The sequence below is a fragment of the Protomyctophum bolini genome (assembly GCF_963924005.1).
Source record: "Protomyctophum bolini genome assembly, chromosome: 6".
NCBI lineage: Eukaryota > Metazoa > Chordata > Actinopteri > Myctophiformes > Myctophidae > Protomyctophum > Protomyctophum bolini.
The window spans coordinates 19,173,082-19,194,495 of NC_137867.1; the positions used below are offsets into that span (position 1 = coordinate 19,173,082).

Sequence of the window (21,414 nt, forward strand, 5' to 3'; positions counted from 1 at the left end):
CTAAACCGCGCCTGCAGGGGATCTCCCCTAATAGGTAACAGTACCAACACCCTGTCCCCCACATTAAAACTGCGCCTCTGAGCTGTCTGGTCATATGTAGCCTTCATTTTTTCTTGGGCACCCTTCAAATGCTCTCCCGCAATCCCACAGGCTGCCCTCAGTCTGGACTTAAACTCTGAAACATAATCCAAGATGTTCACCTCGGCCTCCTGCCCAAGAAACTTCTCTTTTACCAACTTCAACTGTCCCCTTACCTCATGACCAAACACCAATTCAAACGGACTAAAGCCTGTTGACTCGTTTACCGCATCCCTTGCTGCAAATAGCAAAAAAGGGATACCTCTGTCCCAGTCACCTGGGTCTTCCACACAATAGGTCCTAATCATAGTTTTCAAGGTCTGATGGTGCCTCTCCAGGGCTCCCTGAGACTCCGGGTGGTAGATCGATGACTTCAGCTGTTTTATACCTAACTGGTGCATTACCTCCTGAAACACTCCTGACATGAAGTTCGAACCCTGATCCGATTGGACCTCCCGTGCAATGCCATACTGGGTAAAGAACTTTAATAGTGCATCCAACACTGTTCTTGCCTTAATATTCCTCAGGGGGATTCCCTCAGGATATCTCGTTGCCACATCCATGATTGTGAGCAGATACTGATGCCCCCTTTTCGTTTTTGGCAGGGGCCCTACACAGTCTATCAACACTCTAGTAAAAGGCTCCTCAAAGGCCGGAATCGGAATGAGTGGTGCCTTGGGAATAACCTGGTTTGGTTTCCCCCCCATCTGACAAGCGTGACACGTTTTACAAAACCAGACTATGTCCTTATGCATCTTTGGCCAATAGAAATGTTGTTGCACCTTGGCTTGGGTTTTCCTAATTCCTAAATGTCCCGCTGTCGGAACCTCGTGAGCCAATTTAAGGATGTCCTCTCGATAACCCGGTGGGAGCACCACCTGATACACTACCTTCCAGTCCTGATTAGCTGGACACTCCCTAGCCCTCCATTTTCTCATGAGTACACCATTGTTCACATAAAATCCCCCCGCTTCATTCTCCATTTCCTCCTGTGACATCGCACCCTCAGACAGCTTCTTAGTGTCTGGGTCCTCCTGCTGGGCCTTCACTAAATCCCTATGTGTAAAGGTCTTAATGGAGCCTTCCACATTTGCAAAAAACACCTTTGCCACACTACGCTGAGCCTCTCCTGCTTCCTCTTCTCCCTCACTTTCTGTTGTCTGTTTCGCCTGTGCTCGTGTCACAACACAAGCGGGAAATATTCCTGGGAATCTATCCTGTAACTCCTCAGTCTCCCTCGACACCGCTGGTGTTGTAGTGATTGTAGGGTTGGCAAAAACCTTGTCCCCAGCCAGGTCGTTACCCAATATAAAATCTACTCCCGGCACTGGCAAACTGGCAACCATTCCCACAGACACCAGCCCACTCACCACTTTTGATTTTAACATCACTTGGTGGATAGGTACAGATGTATATTCCCCTCCCACCCCTTTAATCAGCGCATATGTCTTGAGAAACGTTCCGTCATTCTCTCCAACATTTTCTATTAACAGCGACTGACTGGCTCCTGTGTCTCGCAACACTACTATGGAGCTCTCCTTTCCATCAACTATGACTGACCCTTCTGAAATGAACTCCTTGTACATTTCCATAGTCCTCTCCAACTCAGAATTCCTCGAAACCACCCCCACTGGTCTCGCTCCCCCTTCTCTTGCCACATCATTTTGCAATTTGTAACATTCAGCCTTTATATGTCCTCTTTTCCTACAATAATGACATGTTGGTCCAGCCGGCATACCCGAAGGTGCTCCTGGCCTGTCTCCCCTCCCCCTCCCCCCCTCCCCTGGAACCTGAAAATCCCCCTTCATCCTGTACCTCTTGATAGAATGTCTTTGCCCCAGCAAAATTTGTCCTATGCGACAATTCATATTCATCTGCCAATATTGCAGCTTTATGCAAATTGTCTACTTTGTGATCCTCCAAATGTGTTTTAATCTCTGCGGGCATACTATTTTTAAATTCCTCGGTTAGGATGAGCTGCCTCAGTTTATCATACTCTTGATTCACATTTTGGGCTCGACACCACCTATCAAATGCCATCTCCTTTTGTCTGGCAAATTCTAAATGTGACTCCCCCCCTTTCCTCTGCAAACCCCGAAATTTCTGGCGATATGATTCAGGGACTAATTCATAAGCACCCAAAACAATCCTTTTCACCGTCTGATAATCAGCTGATTTTTCCTCATCTAGAGCTGCATACACCTCTTGAGCTCTTCCTGTCAATGCACTTTGTGCCAACAGCGCCCAACATTCTGGGGGCCACTTTAAGCTACTTGCCACTTTCTCAAATGACAAAAAGAATACATCCACTTCTTGTTCATTAAACTTGGGCACGAGACATATATTACGCCCCACCTCAAATACTCTCTCATTTCGTCCAGCAGCGTGCTCCAATTTCTTGATTTCCAATTCGACCCTCAGTTTTTCTCTCTCTAAAGCAATACGAGCAAGCTCACGCTCCGTCTCTTCTCTTTCTTTGATTTTTAATTGTTCCAGCGCCACTTTTTGTAATTCTACTGCTGACAATTGTTGTCGAGTGGCATTATCAAGCGGCTCTCCCCCCACTCGTTGCACCAATATCTCCACCATTTCCCCCTTCTTCATCTCCGGTGCTAACGTCACTGCTAAATAATCAGCCACTAGCCGCAACTCCTCTTTCTTCAGGTTATACCACTCACTGAGTTTGCGCATTTTTCCCAAAAACGTCTCTGGTGTAAATTCTGCCATGTTTTCCTTTAAACTGTTAACACTTAACACTTAAACTATTTTCCAAACAACTAGATATAAAGGTTCAGTATAGACGAGCCCCCATTCTGTCACGGGTTGCTCCTATAGGCTCGATATTTAACAACACACTAGGAGCTACCCTGACCTAAAAGACGTGGATGAACGTATGTGCGTGTGAGCGTGCATATGTCAAACTAAAACAAAAACGGCACCGGCCCCCGCATCACCAACACCCCGGTCCACTCACCTGTTGTCCACGGCCAGCTCTGGCGTTGGCCCACAGCCGAAGCGAGGTGCTGGATCGGTAGGTGTTCAGGTGCGGGGATAACAACCCGCGTCGTTACTATTTTAATAGCTTCCGTTGGTTTGCTTCTTTTTTCGTTCCCCGTAGGGTATTTTCTAGTTTTATGGATTAGTCGTGGCTCAGCGCCGACACAGGAGGACAACAAGGGACGGTCAGTAACAACGTTCCAACTACGCGAAGCTCCACTATACACCCACCCCACTGTAACACTATAGACCTACTTAGGACAGCGCTATCCCTCCGTGGCCTATCGTCTAGTTCAGTGCAGCTGGCCGGTGGCCTTCGTATGTGTCGGTCGGTACCACTGAGTCGCGTCCTCCTAACTGTTGCCTCACGCCCTAGACACCGTGCTGTCCAAACATTTCCTCCGTCTCCCGTCCCGTTGTGATGACGTCTATTTTATGACGTCGTACTTCCAGTGGCCGGCCTCCAATGTTGTGACGTAGAGGCGGTGCCAACATAATAAAACAAATAAACAAACCATGTGTGCATGAGGTGGAATGATATGACTGATGTGTATATATATATATGTGAAACCCTCTGCTGCCCCAGAGCACAATATCCTAACATGATCAAAACTCCTGTATGTTGTGTTATTTTATTTTATTTTTAACTCTTCTAAAGATGATTCTGTTTCTGAAATCCAGAAATGAGAAGAGAAGAACCTAAGCCTTGAGCTTTACAATGACACATGAGTACCCAGGGACATCTTACAGGGTTATCCCTTGGTCACGCAAGGGCTTCAATGAAATTGAGGCTCTGTTAGTTGAAAGAGCTCAAACTTTAGAAACCACAGACAGTCAAATTCCACTTGAACGTAAAAATATGTGATATTGACATGAGTACTGCATGCTTAAGATCAAAGAATTGCAGCATAGATCACAAATATCAAGCATACACGTGCAGACATTACATTTTTGTGTTATGTACCGAGGCAGTAAAACATGGAGCCTACCTCCTCTTTCTGTATGACGTTGATGCGAGTCTTGATGTACGGGAAGGCATGCATGGTGGTCAGGATGGTCTTCCTCTTGTACTGCTCGTTGAGCTCTCCTCGCGGCCGGCCACTCTTGGTGAACGGCGTGGTGTACATGAAGCGTCGCAGGTTGAAGTTCTTCTCAAAGTTCGTCAGCCGGTCTTTCATCTCATAATCGTCAAAGTAGGGCTCCACGAAGGTGATCTGGATGTATGCCTGCATTTGGATATGGTAATTATTCAATAAGGCAATGCACAATATTGATGTTTGACCACTAGGCCAGCAGGCGCCCAGATCTGCTATTTATTAAATTACCAATACAACTTAAATCAGTGTTTAGTCGGTAGCCTGGCTTTCTGATGAAAATAAACTATTCATTATACAAGTATTAATCAATTAAATGGTTAATCATTAACATACCAAGTACATGGTCATTGGTCAATGGTTCTGTAATGTACATTTAGTGTGTAAGGAGTTATTCAGAATAATGATAACAGTTGCAACAGTAGATTAAAAGGGGTGTAAGTGATATTTGCGTGATAAATTCTCAAGGATTGCATCACCATAAGTACAAGTGGATTCATTATAATACTCTCTTAACTACCTTGCGGGGATTGAGTTTGTTCCGGTCCACTGGTATGGAGTCTTTGATCATCTCCAAGGAGTCTCCAAAACACTGACTGTAGAAGTTCTACAGTAGGTTCAGAGGATACAGTGATATAGTTTAATATAAAGTTATATAGTATAAAGAGTGATACTGTATTACAGCCCTATTACACTCAAGGACATTTTTTCAGCTTACTATAGCAGTTAGATGACAGAAAGTTATAAATGCTTCACTTAAACACCCTTGGTGCACGAACACACGCACACGCACACGCACACACACACACACACACACACACACACACACACACACACACACACACACACACACACACACACTTGCCTCTAGTCTTTGGGATATTTCAGGCAGATGTGTGATCCCTGGTTCCTTGTAAACAAATTCTCGTTCATCCAGGTCCCCAAACTTGGCTCCATAAAAACCCACCCGGAAATAAGTCCCAAACATCCTCTTATGTCCCTGGAAGAAAGAAATAATTAGACTGATATTGCCATTACTCATTAAAGAAAATGTATAAAAGATAAAAACAAAGTTACAATCATCTAGTGTCATATTCAGTGTGCTATCTCCTTCAAATTACTTTATTGACAACCAGTAGGTGTCCTACCATATAATTATAAATCAGATATGCTGTGTAGTAATTAACCCGCCTGATGAAACAAAGGCAAAGAAACATACCTTCTCAATGATGTTATCAAAGGCTCTGTGCAGTTTGTCGTGGGTGGAAGTCAGCTTTCTGAAATCTCTGCGTGCCTCCAGGATTGGGATGATGATTTTATAGACTTCATTCACTGCCTCGTACAGGCTCCCCTAATAAGACATTACTGTTGGTTAGCAGAATCATGATATCATTCAAGAGGGAAAGTTTTATCTACCGGTATTAACATTAAAAGGCAATTTAGCTGGGGACCCATTGGAACCCCCTCAAGGACCCCTGGGGGTCCCTGGACCCCACTTTGAGAGCCACTGCACTAGGGTTCATGTGGTTAAACTATGACTGCTGTAGTACTTTCAAGCCTCATTAAGTGATCTGTGGCAGTGATAAATAAGGGGAATTATACTGCCATGTGTGAAAACAAGCCAACTCTCCAGCACCCCTTCACACACCCTATGGAAGCCAAGGTGTGACAAACTTAGCTACTACCGGTGTAAGTTTACAATACAGTTTTAAGATCATTTTCTACATATTTTAAGATTTAACGTCATTGCAGGCCTTACTCTGCTGAAGAGCTCTGCGGCCTGCTCGAGCAGCCCGACCAGCCCATGCTCTGTGAAGTAGCGTCCTGAACACACCCCATCCTCGTCAGGGGACAGGATGTCGTCCGACACGGCAGACTCCTCCAGCACGTTAGAGGAGATGTTCTGTGGAAGGAATCGGTCAGTTGATCAATCGGCTACCGTCCTAATTAATCAAATGATCGATGGGCTGACCCATGGGCGCGCAAGAGGAGATTTCCTACAGTGGGAAATGGAACTAATCAGATAATCATTCGATCAATGGCCTGCTGCTGACTGCTACAGGTCAGGATGTCCTGTGCCGTGCCAGTCCCACAGCAGTGCTCGTCTATGTCTGACAGCTCACTGACTCACGGACATGGTTTGTTTTCAGGTGAGAGGGACAGTCTGTTCCCATGCAGGGACCCGCAGAAGCATGACTCACTATTCTGTTCTCTGTTGAAGATAGCCCCCAAACACAGGTGTCTTTGGTAGGCTATAAGTAGAGGTGCTGACCCAGCAGAACAACCCATCCAGCAGGCAGGAAGATCAGGTGCACACGCTGCAATTGGCTTTCCCTTTAGTTCTTGTATTGATATCGACAAATTGATGTACTATGAATGAACTAGGGGTGTAAAAGTTGAAACAAATCGATTGAAATCGATTATAAAAAAGGAATTGAAAATGTAATAAAATAATTCAATAAAAACTAAACAAACAAACAAAAACAGAAGGAAATAGCCAATCTACAAGCTCATGATGTGATGCATTGTGAGCTTGTAGATTGGATATTTTTGCGCAACACAAAATGTACTAAAGAATTTGCTACAAATTGCAAACTACAGCATGTACTGTCTGTGCACCTGACTTACTAGCCAGTCACTACTGTATCTTGGTACAAAAATACATTCATTGCATTGCAACCATTAGTTACAGTACAGTGTACAGTACATGGCTAACGTCTTGAGAGTACAGCTCCCCCATCTGGACACACAGGTCACTGAGGGGACCAGCAGCAGCAGAGGAATAATGCAGTGTGGTGCATAGGACCCAAACACCCACTACAAGCACAGCTAGTAGTCAAGGGTTTTTACATTTATTTTACATTTCAAAGGTAATTTGTCACATGCACTTAAAATAAAGCTGTGGCAAAATGCAAGCAATTCAATTCTTAAATAATAAATACAATAAAATATGTGCCTATTAAGCATAATATTGTGTTAATCTAATTTGTCTGAACCAACAAGGTACATTCTGTGTGTGTGTGCGTGTGTGTGTGTGTGTGTGTGTGTGTGTGTGTGTGTGTGTGTGTGTGTGTGTGTGTGTGTGTGTGTGTGAACGCATGCTGCACCCTCTACCTGGAAGGTGACACTGCCCACGGGCAGGTACTTGTGGTCCTCCAGCATGCTGAGGTACTCTGCCACCAGGGCGGCGGCGTGGACCAGGCACATGGCAGACTCTGTGTAACACTTCCTGTTGTTGTGCTTCTCCGCCATGTTGTGCAGCCAGGTCAGACGGAGGTCAGGGGACGTCTGGTAGCCCTTGGCTATCCTGAGGAGGGAGGGAGGGGGGGGGGGGGGGTGTATCAGGCAGTCATCAGCATACTGTAGATTTATGGCTCTTATTGCTCCCCTTGCACTACTTATGTACAATGAAACTTTTCTGCATCCTTGGATTGCGTTCAGCTGTCAGAGCAGTCACGGGCAACAGTCCATTTAGAGGTTACGACACCATGCCAAAGTTGTGAAATGTGAAATATTGTGTCCTTTAGGATCTGTAACCGCAGTGTACACTCAGTGTTTTTCTAAATTGGCTTTCATATGGGCCATTCCTTTTTCTTTTTTTATACCAGCGACTCCCTGGAGAGAGGTGTGTTTCTGTTTCTTTTTGGGGGGGGTGTGGGTTATGTGGCCATAGCTGAACATATGGAGTGTTCTGGATGAACCATGACGCCTCCCATATGATTCAATGGGTTCAAGATTGATAATGTAAGTGGGTTTACTGTGATGTACCCAGGAAACAGGTGGGCATTTAATGTATACTGTACATGTATATAGCGTCAAATACACTACTGTAAGCTACTACATCACACACAAAAAGCCAAAACTTAAACAAACAGGAAATCACACCTGTGTGACCTGAGTGGTGGAACTCCCAGCCCCCCCCCCCCCCACCCTCTCTCTCTCTCTCACTCTCTTTAGCAGGCAACAGTGCAGCACTATCTCTCTCTCTGTTTCTGGCACAACAGCGCCCCTACTGGTACTAATAGTCATACTGGTGCTCATTAACACATTAACGTCACATAGGCGAACACAGACATTGCTGTTCCTTGGAGTGGTTGCACCACTCAAAAATGATAAAGATAGCCTTCCTGTGACTACATAAACAGTAGTGAAAAGGGACAATGCAAAAAGGGGTGAATTATTGTGTCTAATTCAAGCCAGATGAGCCCATGTAATTGGGTATAAATATATGTAAGCAGCATCTGGACACCAAATGTCAAATAATAAGTGTGTGTGTGTGTGTGTGTGTGTGTGTGTGTGTGTGTGTGTGTGTGTGTGTGTGTGTGTGTGTGCTGAAGTGAAATAGGTATGTGTGTTTTAAGTGCTGGAGTGTTCCGGGTTGTGTACTGAGGCAGTCTTAATGCATTTGTCATGAGCAATACAAATATGGAAATGGTTTTCCAGTTGGCATAATACACGAATAATCACTAGGAGAGCGACAAGCGTATAATATGGTGGGGCCCATGAATGAATTAATTTATGGGAGAGTGAACATACTTTTGGGTATGAATAAATATATGCATCTCGAGACCAAATGTCTTCTACACAAATGACTCGAGTGTGTTTGGGAGTTGAAGACAGAACGTCTGGGTGAGCAGTGCACAGCACAGGTGAGTCCGTCAAGCTAACTAGCTATTCTGGTCAGATGCTGCATGCCCATGCATGCGCACACGCACGGTCGCACACATGCACACACACACACACACACACACACACACACACACACACACACACACACACACACACACACACACACACACACACACACACACACACAAACACACACACACACACATCAGGTGACTGTGACTACAATCCAAACAGAAAGTTGCATGATGAATGACACTTGTACTAGGAGACATTAGCAGACATGCATGGAAGGAGCCTAAATCAACATACCACACATGTATGCAGTCTTTGTGTCTGTTCTTCACCACATGAGCACACACACACACACACACAGACACACGCACACGCACACACACACACACACACACACACACACACACACACACACACACACACACACACGCACACGCACACGCACACACACCTTTTTTTCCATTTGCATATACACAAAGCTAGATCAGAGGGCTAAACTGCTACCACATGGTTGCCATAGTGAGGGCGGCAAATAGAAGCAAAACAGCCCCGACCACAGAGAAATAAGAACCAGCGGCATGACAAGACACGAGACACATGTAGACAGAGAGCTGCACAGAGCAATAGACAGTGAGAGAAACTCTGAGACAGATAGATAGAGCGAGAGATACATAGACAGTTACTTTAAACAGACAGATGGATATGACAGACAGACAGACAGACAGACAGACAGACGTGTCTCACCTGTACATGAGGTCCATAAGCATCTCGGGATCTTCCTGGAACTCTCTCATCTTCACCGTGTCTGATAAAATACTGTTGAGGTTCCTCAGAAGCTCGTCCACCTGTTGATACCAAAACAACATGATGCTACAGCATAGTACTGTAGGTATACTGACCAGGGGGAGGGGGGGTGCTCTTTGCCCTGTACAGTTACCACCAGTTATCGTCCATTTTCGGTGAAAAGATTTCTTCACCGAAAATAGCTGATAACTGTGGTAACTGTGATAGTATTTTCGTCAAATGTTCGCCCCCCCCCCCCCCAGACTATAGAATCTAGTGTGGTATACTATATACTGTATGTACTGTATGTACACTGTATACTGAATTACAATACTGTTGGCTCTCAAGCGTTTTAACCCATTTAGGACAGGAACCCCTTTTGGTGATTTTACCTTTCAAGACGGGAAGCCATTTTTGGGTTATTTTCTTGTTGCTATGTACATTGGATAACAACATACATTTATTTTTGTAATTTTTGAATAAATATTTGAAGTTTTTCAAAAACCTTAGGTCAGGATTGAAAACCAAATGGACCTGTATGGGTTCCCTGTAAGGGTCCTGTAAGGGTCCTGTAAGGGTCCTGTAAGGGTCCTGTAAGGGCCCTGTAAGGGTCCCCTATAGGAATCGTTAAAGGGAACCGTTAAGGAATCGGACCGTTGGGAGGGAATCGTTAACGAAGCGTAATCGGTAAAATCCCAAAGGATCCCTTTAGCCTACCTGTGAAGGCAGCTGTGTGTTCTGCATTTCAGCGTCCTCCTCTGCGTACGACAGGATGGTGCGCAGCGAGCGCCGCAGGTATTCCTCGTGGAAGTCTGCCGACTGGCCCACCAGAGAGGCCAGAGACATGGTCACCTGCATCTTCACCCTGGAGAAGTTCTGACCGGGACAAGAAAAGACATTAGATAAGCATGCAGGGGAGCGTTTTGCACAGCAGTAATGCACCAAAGCATTGCTTCTCAAAGTGGGGTCCTTGGGGATGGCTTCCAGGGGGTCCCAGCAAAGGTTGTGAACATTGCAGCATCACAATCCTTTTAACCACTTTAACCATTTATATGTTGGCTATAAAAAAATATTAATATTAACATTAATATGTAATATATCAGTATCGGACAATTTGACCCTGCATATTATCGATAATGTGTGTATGTGTGCGCCTACACACAGAGACACACAACATTTTCTTATTTTTGTTTTGTAGGGTATAGGTACTGATCTCCTTCTCCATCCTCCAGCCAGAGAAGCGGAGCGGCAGGGGCGGTATTGCAGTCACTGTACCACACGTGGATCTGGCATCTGGATAGGATGCCTCTAGGGAGGGGTCCTAGAGGCACGTCCCACTGGGAGGAGACCCCGGGGCAGACCCCTTGGAACGTCTCGGGATCCCCCAGGAGGATGTCATTAATGTTGCTCTGGAGAGGGAAGTCTGGAGCACTCTGGTGGAGCTGTTGCCCCCGCCACCCGACTACGGCTAAGCGGTTGAAGATGGACGGATGGATGGATGGGTATAGGTATTGTAGGTAGATTTTATTTTATTTTGTTTTATTTGATTCTTTTTCACGTAAGCTTCATAGTAATGTTTTCCGGAGTAAATCTTTACCGGTGTCCCTATTTTGGTCGTCATTATAGACAATTGTCAAAAATGGTCATATATACAGGGCAAGTGGTTAGGAAAAGTGAGCCGATATTGCTGGTAATGGAAGTGGCAAGAAGTACCCTCTCTGAAAAACTAAGTAATACCAGCCCTGGAAGATTTCTTTGCTTCATTCATTACCCCATTTGTCCCCCTGTCCCCCTCACTGCCTGCCTGTGTCTCTCCATTTCTCACACACAGCGGTGTCCTAGATAGCAGGGCCGACAAACATCATTTCCATCCATCTCAGAGAGTGTGTACAGTATATATATGCCGATCTGTGTGTGTGTGTGTGTGTGTGTGTGTGTGTGTGTGTGTGTGTGTGTGTGTGTGTGTGGTGATGTGTGTGTAGTCCCCATCTATCTCCAGTACAGGGCCAGCTAAGCGGGAAATGATCTCCCATTAGCACAGACATAATCACCCATGGATCATCTCTACGGCCCCATTCTGTTCAACTGAGCATGGAGCCAGAGACTATATGCCCCCCCTCGTCCCCAACTCTATGTGTGTGTGTGTGTGTGTGTGTGTGTGTGTGTGTGTGTGTGTGTGGTGTGTTTCACAAGCAGCCTAAATGATGGCCTAAGTCAACACATCCCCCCATCTGTCTCTCCATCTCGTCTCACCCCCCCCCCCTCCCTCTCTCCTCCTTTATATCCCTATAATTCCCTCAACCTCCCTTCCAAGCCCTCCCTAACTCCACTTGAACCACAGAAAGATCATTTTATTGATTTGATCCATTTCTGGGAAAAGCTTTTTCTTTTTATATTACCACAATCTAATAGAAACGACAGCAGTGAGTGAGAGAGCGGCAGACAGACATACAGAGAGAAAATGGAAGATGGAGGGATGAGAACAAACATAGGTAGAGAGGAGGCTCTAATCTATACAGATGAGTCATGTAGCTGCTACGCTAATTCAGATCAGTTCGTATGTAAACAAACAGGGGGACGCAGAGAGTTACAAGTAATTCACCTAAAATTAAAGACGTCTGTTTGTGTGTTTGTTGTGTGTGTGTGTGTGTGTGTGTGTGTGTGTGTGTGTGTGTGTGTCTAGCGTCTAGTGCAGTAGTTCCAAACTGTTTAGCCAAGGGCCCAAAAGATTAGTTTGACGTTTCCCCGGGATCCAAACTAGTGAAAAAACAAACTATAAATGCACCAAGTCTCTGTGCGTGTGTACATACGTCTGCAATCCACGTAACTCAAGAACCGTTCGCCCCACCAACTTCCAAGTTCGACACATGCGTTCCAACCCACCACAGAGGGTGCAGTGCGCGGTGTCGAGTCGGTCTGACCTACGGTTGTCCAGAACCTGGACAGGGCCCCTGCCCAGTGTCCATATGGAGCTGGCCTGTTCTGACATCATTCTGACGTCTGCAGCGGCTCCATATTTGGGCATGCCTGACAAAGAACTCCATATATGGGCATAAAAAGGACAGAAGACATAATTTCTGGGTGGGGCATGTATTTCCAACTTGAAATGCCAACTTCCAACTTCCAGAACGCCAGAACGCTTCCAGAACGCTGGTCTAGTGTAGTCTGTACACAATGCTAAACACAGAGCACTGGTCTAGTGTACAGTCTGTACACAATGCTAAACACAGAGCACTGGTCTAGTGTACAGTCTGTACACAATGCTAAACACAGAACACTGGTCTAGTGTACAGTCTGTACACAATGCTAAACACAGAACACTGGTCTAGTGTAGTCTGTACACAATGCTAAACACAGAACACTGGTCTAGTGTAGTCTGTACACAATGCTAAACACAGAGCACTGGTCTAGTGTACAGTCTGTACACAATGCTAAACACAGAACACTGGTCTAGTGTAGTCTGTACACAATGCTAAACACAGAACACTGGTCTAGTGTAGTCTGTACACAATGCTAAACACAGAGCACTGGTCTAGTGTAGTTTGTACACAATGCTAAACACAGAACACTGGTCTAGTGTAGTTTGTACACAATGCTAAACACAGAACACTGGTCTAGTGTACAGTCTGTACACAATGCTAAACACAGAACACTGGTCTAGTGTAGTCTGTACACAATGCTAAACACAGAGCACTGGTCTAGTGTACAGTCTGTACACAATGCTAAACACAGAACACTGGTCTAGTGTAGTCTGTACACAATGCTAAACACAGAACACTGGTCTAGTGTACAGTCTGTACACAATGCTAAACACAGAACACTGGTCTAGTGTAGTCTGTACATAATGCTAAACACAGAACACTGGTCTAGTGTAGTTTGTACACAATGCTAAACACAGAACACTGGTCTAGTGTACAGTCTGTACACAATGCTAAACACAGAGCACTGGTCTAGTGTAGTCTGTACACAATGCTAAACACAGAACACTGGTCTAGTGTACAGTCTGTACACAATGCTAAACACAGAGCACTGGTCTAGTGTACAGTCTGTACACAATGCTAAACACAGAACACTGGTCTAGTGTAGTCTGTACACAATGCTAAACACAGAGCACTGGTCTAGTGTAGTCTGTACACAATGCTAAACACAGAACACTGGTCTAGTGTACAGTCTGTACACAATGCTAAACACAGAACACTGGTCTAGTGTACAGTCTGTACACAATGCTAAACACAGAGCACTGGTCTAGTGTAGTCTGTACACAATGCTAAACACAGAACACAGGTCTAGTGTAGTCTGTACACAATGCTAAACACAGAACACTGGTCTAGTGTAGTCTGTACACAATGCTAAACACAGAACACTGGTCTAGTGTACAGTCTGTACACAATGCTAAACACAGAACACTGGTCTAGTGTACAGTCTGTACACACTGATGTGAACACATGAAAACATGAAGTGCTGCAGCAGCTACAATATAATACAATACAGTGAACAACACAAACGTACTATCTCCTCATCTGCATTCCCTCCCTGCATCCCTCCCTTCTTCTTTTTCTACTTTGTTCTTTTGTAAGCTCCTTCCTCTCCACTTTACCTCTTATCTGGATAAAACATTATTGTGATTTTCTTTCCTCTGAAACTCACTCACTCTCTCTCTGTGGCCTTGAGTCCCATTCACTTGCACAAACACTTTTACAATCAAGCACACGCTCATACTTTTTCAGTTGCAGAGAAATGTGCACACAAATTCAAACCTATAGCACACACACACACACACACACACACACACACACACACACACACACACAGACACACAGACAGAGAGAGAGAGAGTTCTAGCTGTCATTAGTTGAAGAAGGGAGAATGGGGTGCTCGACAGTGACATATCTCCATGCTCACTGCTCAGTGACACATCCTGTAGCTGAAATGTTCTCCACTGAGCTCAGAATAGAATGGAAAAGACATTAAAGCTGGGTGGGAGAGGAAAAATGAAAACCATGGAATAAGAGGATGTTTGAAACACCCACCATCTGTGTGTGTGCGTGCGTACTGTATGTGTGCATGTGCACGTGTATCAGAAGCAACCCTCTTAAGTGACCTTACATGAAATATAATCTGACATTGAAGTGTTGAGATGCTGCCTCCTCATTTCTTTCTGTGCAGCCTTAGAGATTGATATGACAGAGAAGGAAGCAAATGACTGACACCTGCTCCCTGTGTGTGTGTGTGTGTGTGTGTGTGTGTGTGTGTGTGTGTGTGTGTGTGTGTGTGTGTGCGTGTGCGTGTGCGTGTGCGTGTGTGTGTGTGTGTGTGTGTGTGCTCTCACGCTAGCGTTGCTGTAGCTGTATCTCATGATGAGGTAGAGAGTGGCACAGGCCTGGCTCCTGTTCTCATCCACATGGCTGCTGCAGTACTGGAGAACCTTCTGACAGAGGTCTGCACACTGCTCCGCCTCCTCCTCGAACAGCAGGTCCCCAAACTACACACACACACACACACACACAAACAAACTGGATAAACATACCGTAAATAATACAAAAGTATAAGTATGCATTCACAGAGACCATTCATTCTGTGCTTATGAATTGCCTGGGATGGAACACCAAACCAAACCTTTTAGCCCGAGACCCAAAAGAGAAATTGTATGTCTCCCCAGGACATTCACTTATTCATGGAATACCTTTTTCTAAATTGTTCTTTTAGATTTTGTTTCTTATTCATGTTTCTATGTGACACTGTTTGGGGCAATAACCCCTTGGCCGTATTTATCAGATTTTGCGACAGGTACAAATATACTAGTACCCCCCAGCTTGTATGGGACGTTATCTGTAAGCTACGTACAGTACATGTTCATAACCTGTATAACTCTTGATCTAAATCATTCCGTCCAAAGAATATGTTTTAGACGGTCCATCGCGGTCCCGTCGCTAGTCGCGTTAGAATTAATCATACCTCCCGCCTCTCCATAAATCGGAATTTTGGAGAGCTGTCCTTGGTGGATCTTCTGCCATCCAAAGTTTGGATTTAATTTGTAACTTTGTACCGCGTCGCTCCAGACATATAAACATGTCTGACGACAAGTAAGCAGTGTGCTTGCGCCAATGTGTGTGTGCTGAGTGTGTGTGTGGAGTGGGGGGCGGGGGGGAATCCTTAAAGTGGACACGGATGGTGGCACAGGTTAACTTCATAAATGCTAATGCTAGCTGGCAAAGAAAGTATTACGTTTTTGGTCTTCAAGCATAGGTTCTAAGCCACTCTGATACACACACGCACACACAGCTGTACCTTGACCACCAGTGCTCGCAGTGTGCTGAAGGTGTGACAGAGGAATGTGGTGCTCTGGTTGCAGGTGAGGCAGTGGAGCAACACCCTCAAGACCCCGCCCACCACACTGTCCTTACAGTCAGCCAATGGCACGGCCTGGACAGGAGATGGACAGCTCAATCAACAAATTGCAAGATCACGTGATGCCGCATGTGTACAATCCTTATATTTGAGAGGGGACAATATTGTAAAATCAACAACATAAACCATAAACAAAGGCAGTAACAGGAGGCGTCATGCATTTATTTTGGACAGTGTATACGCTCTGCAACACGGTGTCCTGACCTGGACGATGGTCTCCAGCAAGTCCAACACTATGAGGTTAGCCTCTGTAGCCAGGTTCCCACTGATCACTGCCTCCTGGTCCAACTCTGCCTTGGTTCTGGTGGGAGGACAGATATACACGTTACAGTTACTCTAGAGCAGGGGTCTTCAACAGGCAATCCGGGACCCCCTAGGCCTAGCCCTAGGGGGTCCTCAGAGTTATTACAGTGGGGCCGCCAAATCTTTGTGTGATGGGACCGTTTTTAGTTTTTTACATTAACCACTTCAAACCCTATTAGCATCCCTATTCTGGGGGGAACATTAGCTGAAAATAGCAGCTTACAAGCTTACAAAGTATCAAGTGTTTAAGTGGTTAAATGTCTGGGAACAATACCATGTATTTTACACAACAGAACACAGAGGATCGTGTTGTCAAACAAATCTATTAAACTATCTCTGTAATGTAGTGGGGGTCCCGGCTTCATCTCTTACCCAGCTAAGGGGTGGTTGGTCTGAAAAACATTGACAGTTCTCAACGTTCAGCTCTAGAGGACAAAGAGAGCAATCCAGGGTGGATCTACAGTAATACCTCATGTGACCAGACTGTGATATCAGTCGTCTATGACGTATGACTCCTTACAGCACAACCCCACTCCATTATCAAATTAAAAGTTACAAATTTCAGAAATATGAGATGACACATTTATGGAGGTACTTCTGTGGCTTTCTGGCAGGTTGCATACAATGATTGGCACTGATCGCTCCAGACCAAAAAAACACACACGTCACAGACCCCGTCATAGACGGCGGCTATCCTCTTACAGAGCCACACCGTAAAAACGAAAGAAAGATGGAGTGAGAAAGTAAAGGACAGGGTGGAAAAAAGTTGTGCCAAGAGGAGAGAGAAACAGGAAGGACAGACATACTTGTCCTGCTTGTCATTGGTCTGTCTCCACTGGGTCAGGTCTTTCCTCCAGCGCAGGTTCTCCCTTTGTCCCATGGTCCTGTCCATTCCTACCCGGGTCAAAGGCACTCACTTAACAGATAATAATCGAAATAAAGCTCATAATGCTCTGGGGTAAGTACATACAGTATGTGCCATAGTAAACGTTCAAATAGGATACTCAACTGCACACAAAATAGGAGTCTTTGAAAGTTTGAAATTAATATTAAGAGTTAGCCAATGAACCAGTCTTAAACCCTATTATACTTAATGGGGTTATTAAGTATTTCCTTCTAGGTTCAAGGTTCAAGTTTATTTAGTGTCTCCGAAGGGCAAATTGGGTTGCAGCATAGACAGTACATTAAACAATGAAACAGCACAAATAAACAAACAGTTCACATAGCAGATACACCAAATCTCTTTGGAAAAAATATGCAATATCTCGCAACGTGTCATGTTGTAGATGGGCTGTTTTGGATGAAAGTTCACCTAATGTGACAAGCGCAACATGGGGATGCTATGGTTTACGTGTGTGGGAGAACATGGAGGAAGTGAGTTAGTGTGTCAGGATGTCCGTGTACCTCCAACCCGTTTCATCATCTCTCCACGGGCTCCCATTCCCCTCAGCAGGGCCTCCTCCAGCTGGAGCTTAGCCTGCTGGGACTTCTGTAAGGCCTGGGTACTCACCTTGTCAGTGCTCTGCTTACCCTGCAAGAAATTATAGTTATATCCCCTATGGAGACACAAAGACTTTCCTTTGTGTGTCCATAGGGCAGTGGTTCTCAAACGTTTTTTTGTCTCAGGTCACCTCTGTAAATAACATTTTCATCCAAGGCACCCCCTCATTTTGGGGGTGGACTATCCCTTTAATGTATTATTATGTATTATCATTACTTATGTATTTATGTATTCTAGACTAGAGGCATAAGCAGTATAATGCAGCACAAATTGCACCCAGTGTCCGTTGCATAGTCAGAAACCAACACACAGCAGCAAACCCAGCACAGGTGGGTACATTTTGCCGAAAATCTGGCTCAAGCTAAACAAACAACGTCTGACTCATATTTCTGAGCTACAGCATTTACTAAACTGCGGTCAAATACAAGATATTTGCAATGTAAACGGGTGCTGTAACTCATGCCCCAGTGTACAAAACAACATGACGAATATGCAAACTGACCCTGTACTCGAAGCAGGAAACGCAGATGGTGAGGAGCTCCAGCAGCTTGTTGAGCTGGGAGGGGGGCAGATCTACCGTCCAGCGCTGGATCAGATTCCTCTCGGCATTCTTCATCACCCACAAGAAACACACCAACAGGTGGCGGCTGGTGTCTGCCGCAAGGGTGGCCACCGATTTACCTTGCTGGGAAGAAGAGCAAAGTGTAATATGAATAGAACAGAAATGTCAAATCATATAGTCATGTAGTAGAAAAACGAATTGCACACACACACACACACACACACACACACACACACACACACACACACACACACACACACACACACACACACACACACACACACACACACACACACACACACACACACACACACACACACACACACACACACACACACACACACACACACACACACACACACACACACACACACACACACACACACACACACACACACACACACACACACACACACACACACACACACACACATTTCCAGTCCGTCATCACTGATGTATACTGTGTGCCATATCTCATACTGGATGTCTCCGTCTCTCGCTGCTACAGTGCAGTGTACTGTATGTGCAGGCAGGGAGGCCACTGATCAACCAAGATAGAGGAGGAGAATGGAGTGCAGATTTAAAGTGATAAGATAGTGTTTCGTTGCATGATTTAAACAAACATCCCCATACTTCCACATGTACATATATATACATCCTCCGTTCTTTTTTATCAAAGTGTCTGCAGTGTGTGTACCCGACTCATCAGCCCCGCTTATCGTCAAAGTTTCAAGAAACAGCAAAGGCGCCTGACGAATCTCTCTCACTTTGGCCCCTCTGTGAAGAATGTCTCTTTCTCTCTCTGCCTTCTTAACCCATTTTGGGCGGGAACCCCTTTTGGTGTTTTAAGCATTATGTCATGCTTTAGCTATTGAAAAATAGCAGATCTACAAGCTCATAGGTCGAGCTTGTAGGTCTGCTATTTTTGAAAAGTCGTAAAAATGTGGCGCAAATCTTTGAATATATATTTCAGAGCGAACATTTTTAACTAAAATGTTGGCTTCTGTGGGGTCCCTGGAAATTTTTGAGATGGGGGAAAAATGGATTTTTCAGAAAAATGCCTTTTTAATCGACCCCAGTCCAAAATGGGTTAATAGGGGTTAAATCTACTGTAGATGTGGGATCTGATTAATTTGACTTCCTTTCGTGGATGATGAATGGCCACGGCGGAAGGCTACTGCTGTTCCACTCTGTGGCAGCTCTGATGAATGTAGCCATTAACCTCCCTGTGCTTCAGGTGGCACACCTATAACCTGGTTTTTCAGAAGCCACTTTCTTTCCAGTGGAGTCGGCCAGTGGAATCCTACTCGTAAGCTGAGATGGTTACTAGGGGGGGTTGGGGGGATATAAGTCAGTCTATATTTTTGTTATAGTAATTTTGAGTGGTACAACCACTCCAAGGAACAGCAATGTCCGTGTTCACCTATGTGACGTTAATGTGTGTGTTAATGAGCACCAGTATGACTATGAGTACCAGTAGGGGTGCTGTTGTGCCAGAAACAGAGAGAGAGAGATAGTGCTGCACTGTTGCCTGCTAATGAGAGAGAGGGGGGGGGGGGGGGGGGGAGGGGAGTTGCACCACTTAGTTCACACGGGTGTGATGTTTTATTTCAATTAGACTTTAGACTTTACCTGCTTAAATAGAGCATAAGAATCCTGCAGAACAGGTCATCAAAAGTGTTATTTGTTAAATTGTGTGAGTCCACAGGATGTCTGAGAAACCATCTATGGGGACAAGATGAAAACAGTGTCTAAGTTTCTAACTAAACTAAGTTAGGCAAATAAAGACAGAGCCCTTGCTAGACCCTTCCTTTATGTGCCCATGGCAGCAATCGTCTTGCTGTGTGGAAAAGGAAAATCCCCCCCCTCCCCTCCGCTTTTGTATAACAACATACATTACATCTGTTGGAAAAAAGCTGAGCGGCCGTAAGAGAAGAGTGGTGTGTGTTCAGGTTTTAGTGCCTGTGTTGTCGCTATGGCTTCATTTGATGGATGTGTGTGTCAGACAAGACGGCCCTGTTCACTCACGATGCCAATGCCTGCCCATAAACCATCTCTCCCGGACATGTGTGCGCGAGCGAGCGTGTGTGTGTATGATTTTCCAGGATGGATGAAGTGCGTGTGTGGCTCTGACAGCTAATCAATCTATCTCCTCTAGCAGCTCACCTGTTATGAGGCACAACACACACATTATACTATGCACACACTTGTTCACGCACCGTTTCAATTTCAAACAACGTAACGCACACTTAAAAAACAAATGACGCTGCTGATATTCACCAGCACCGCAAACCTGCTGATATTCACCAGCACCGTAAACCTGCTGATATTCACCAGCACCGTAAACCATGCTGATATTCACCAGCACCGTAAACCATGCTGATATTCACCAGCACCGTAAACCTGCTGATATTCACCAGCACCGTAAACCATGCTGATATTCACCAGCACCGTAAACCTGCTGATATTCACCAGCACCGTAAACCATGCTGATATTCACCAGCACCGTAAACCCGCTGATATTCACCAGCACCGTAAACCATGCTGATATTCACCAGCACCGTAAACCATGCTGATATTCACCAGCACCGTAAACCCGCTGATATTCACCAGCACCGTAAACCATGCTGATATTCACCAGCACCGTAAACCTGCTGATATTCACCAGCACCGTAAACCATGCTGATATTCACCAGCACCGTAAACCATGCTGATATTCACCAGCACCGTAAACCATGCTGATATTCACCAGCACCGTAAACCATGCTGATATTCACCAGCACCGTAAACCATGCTGATATTCACCAGCACCGTAAACCATGCTGATATTCACCAGCACCGTAAACCTGCTGATATTCACCAGCACCGTAAACCATGCTGATATTCACCAGCACCGTAAACCATGCTGATATTCACCAGCACCGTAAACCTGCTGATATTCACCAGCACCGTAAACCTGCTGATATTCACCAGCACCGTAAACCATGCTGATATTCACCAGCACCGTAAACCCGCTGATATTCACCAGCACCGTAAACCCGCTGATA

General features: G+C 45.2%; 1 protein-coding gene across 2 annotated transcripts in view; it reads right to left on the minus strand.

Annotated features, from left to right (window-relative positions):
- dock8 (dedicator of cytokinesis 8) overlaps positions 1-21,414 on the minus strand; it is a 79,290-nt gene that overhangs the window by 10,452 nt on the left and 47,424 nt on the right. For both annotated transcript variants that reach the window (XM_080766109.1, XM_080766110.1), the window contains 14 exons: positions 18,308-18,490; positions 17,709-17,835; positions 17,111-17,198; positions 16,206-16,302; positions 15,882-16,016; positions 14,923-15,075; positions 10,311-10,469; positions 9,555-9,655; positions 7,284-7,476; positions 5,929-6,072; positions 5,389-5,520; positions 5,035-5,169; positions 4,690-4,776; positions 4,065-4,301 (listed from right to left, as the gene is read on the minus strand). In XM_080766109.1, the coding sequence (XP_080622235.1) occupies positions 4,065-4,301; positions 4,690-4,776; positions 5,035-5,169; positions 5,389-5,520; positions 5,929-6,072; positions 7,284-7,476; positions 9,555-9,655; positions 10,311-10,469; positions 14,923-15,075; positions 15,882-16,016; positions 16,206-16,302; positions 17,111-17,198; positions 17,709-17,835; positions 18,308-18,490 (1,971 nt within the window). The remainder of the gene's footprint in view (positions 1-4,064; positions 4,302-4,689; positions 4,777-5,034; positions 5,170-5,388; positions 5,521-5,928; positions 6,073-7,283; positions 7,477-9,554; positions 9,656-10,310; positions 10,470-14,922; positions 15,076-15,881; positions 16,017-16,205; positions 16,303-17,110; positions 17,199-17,708; positions 17,836-18,307; positions 18,491-21,414) is intronic.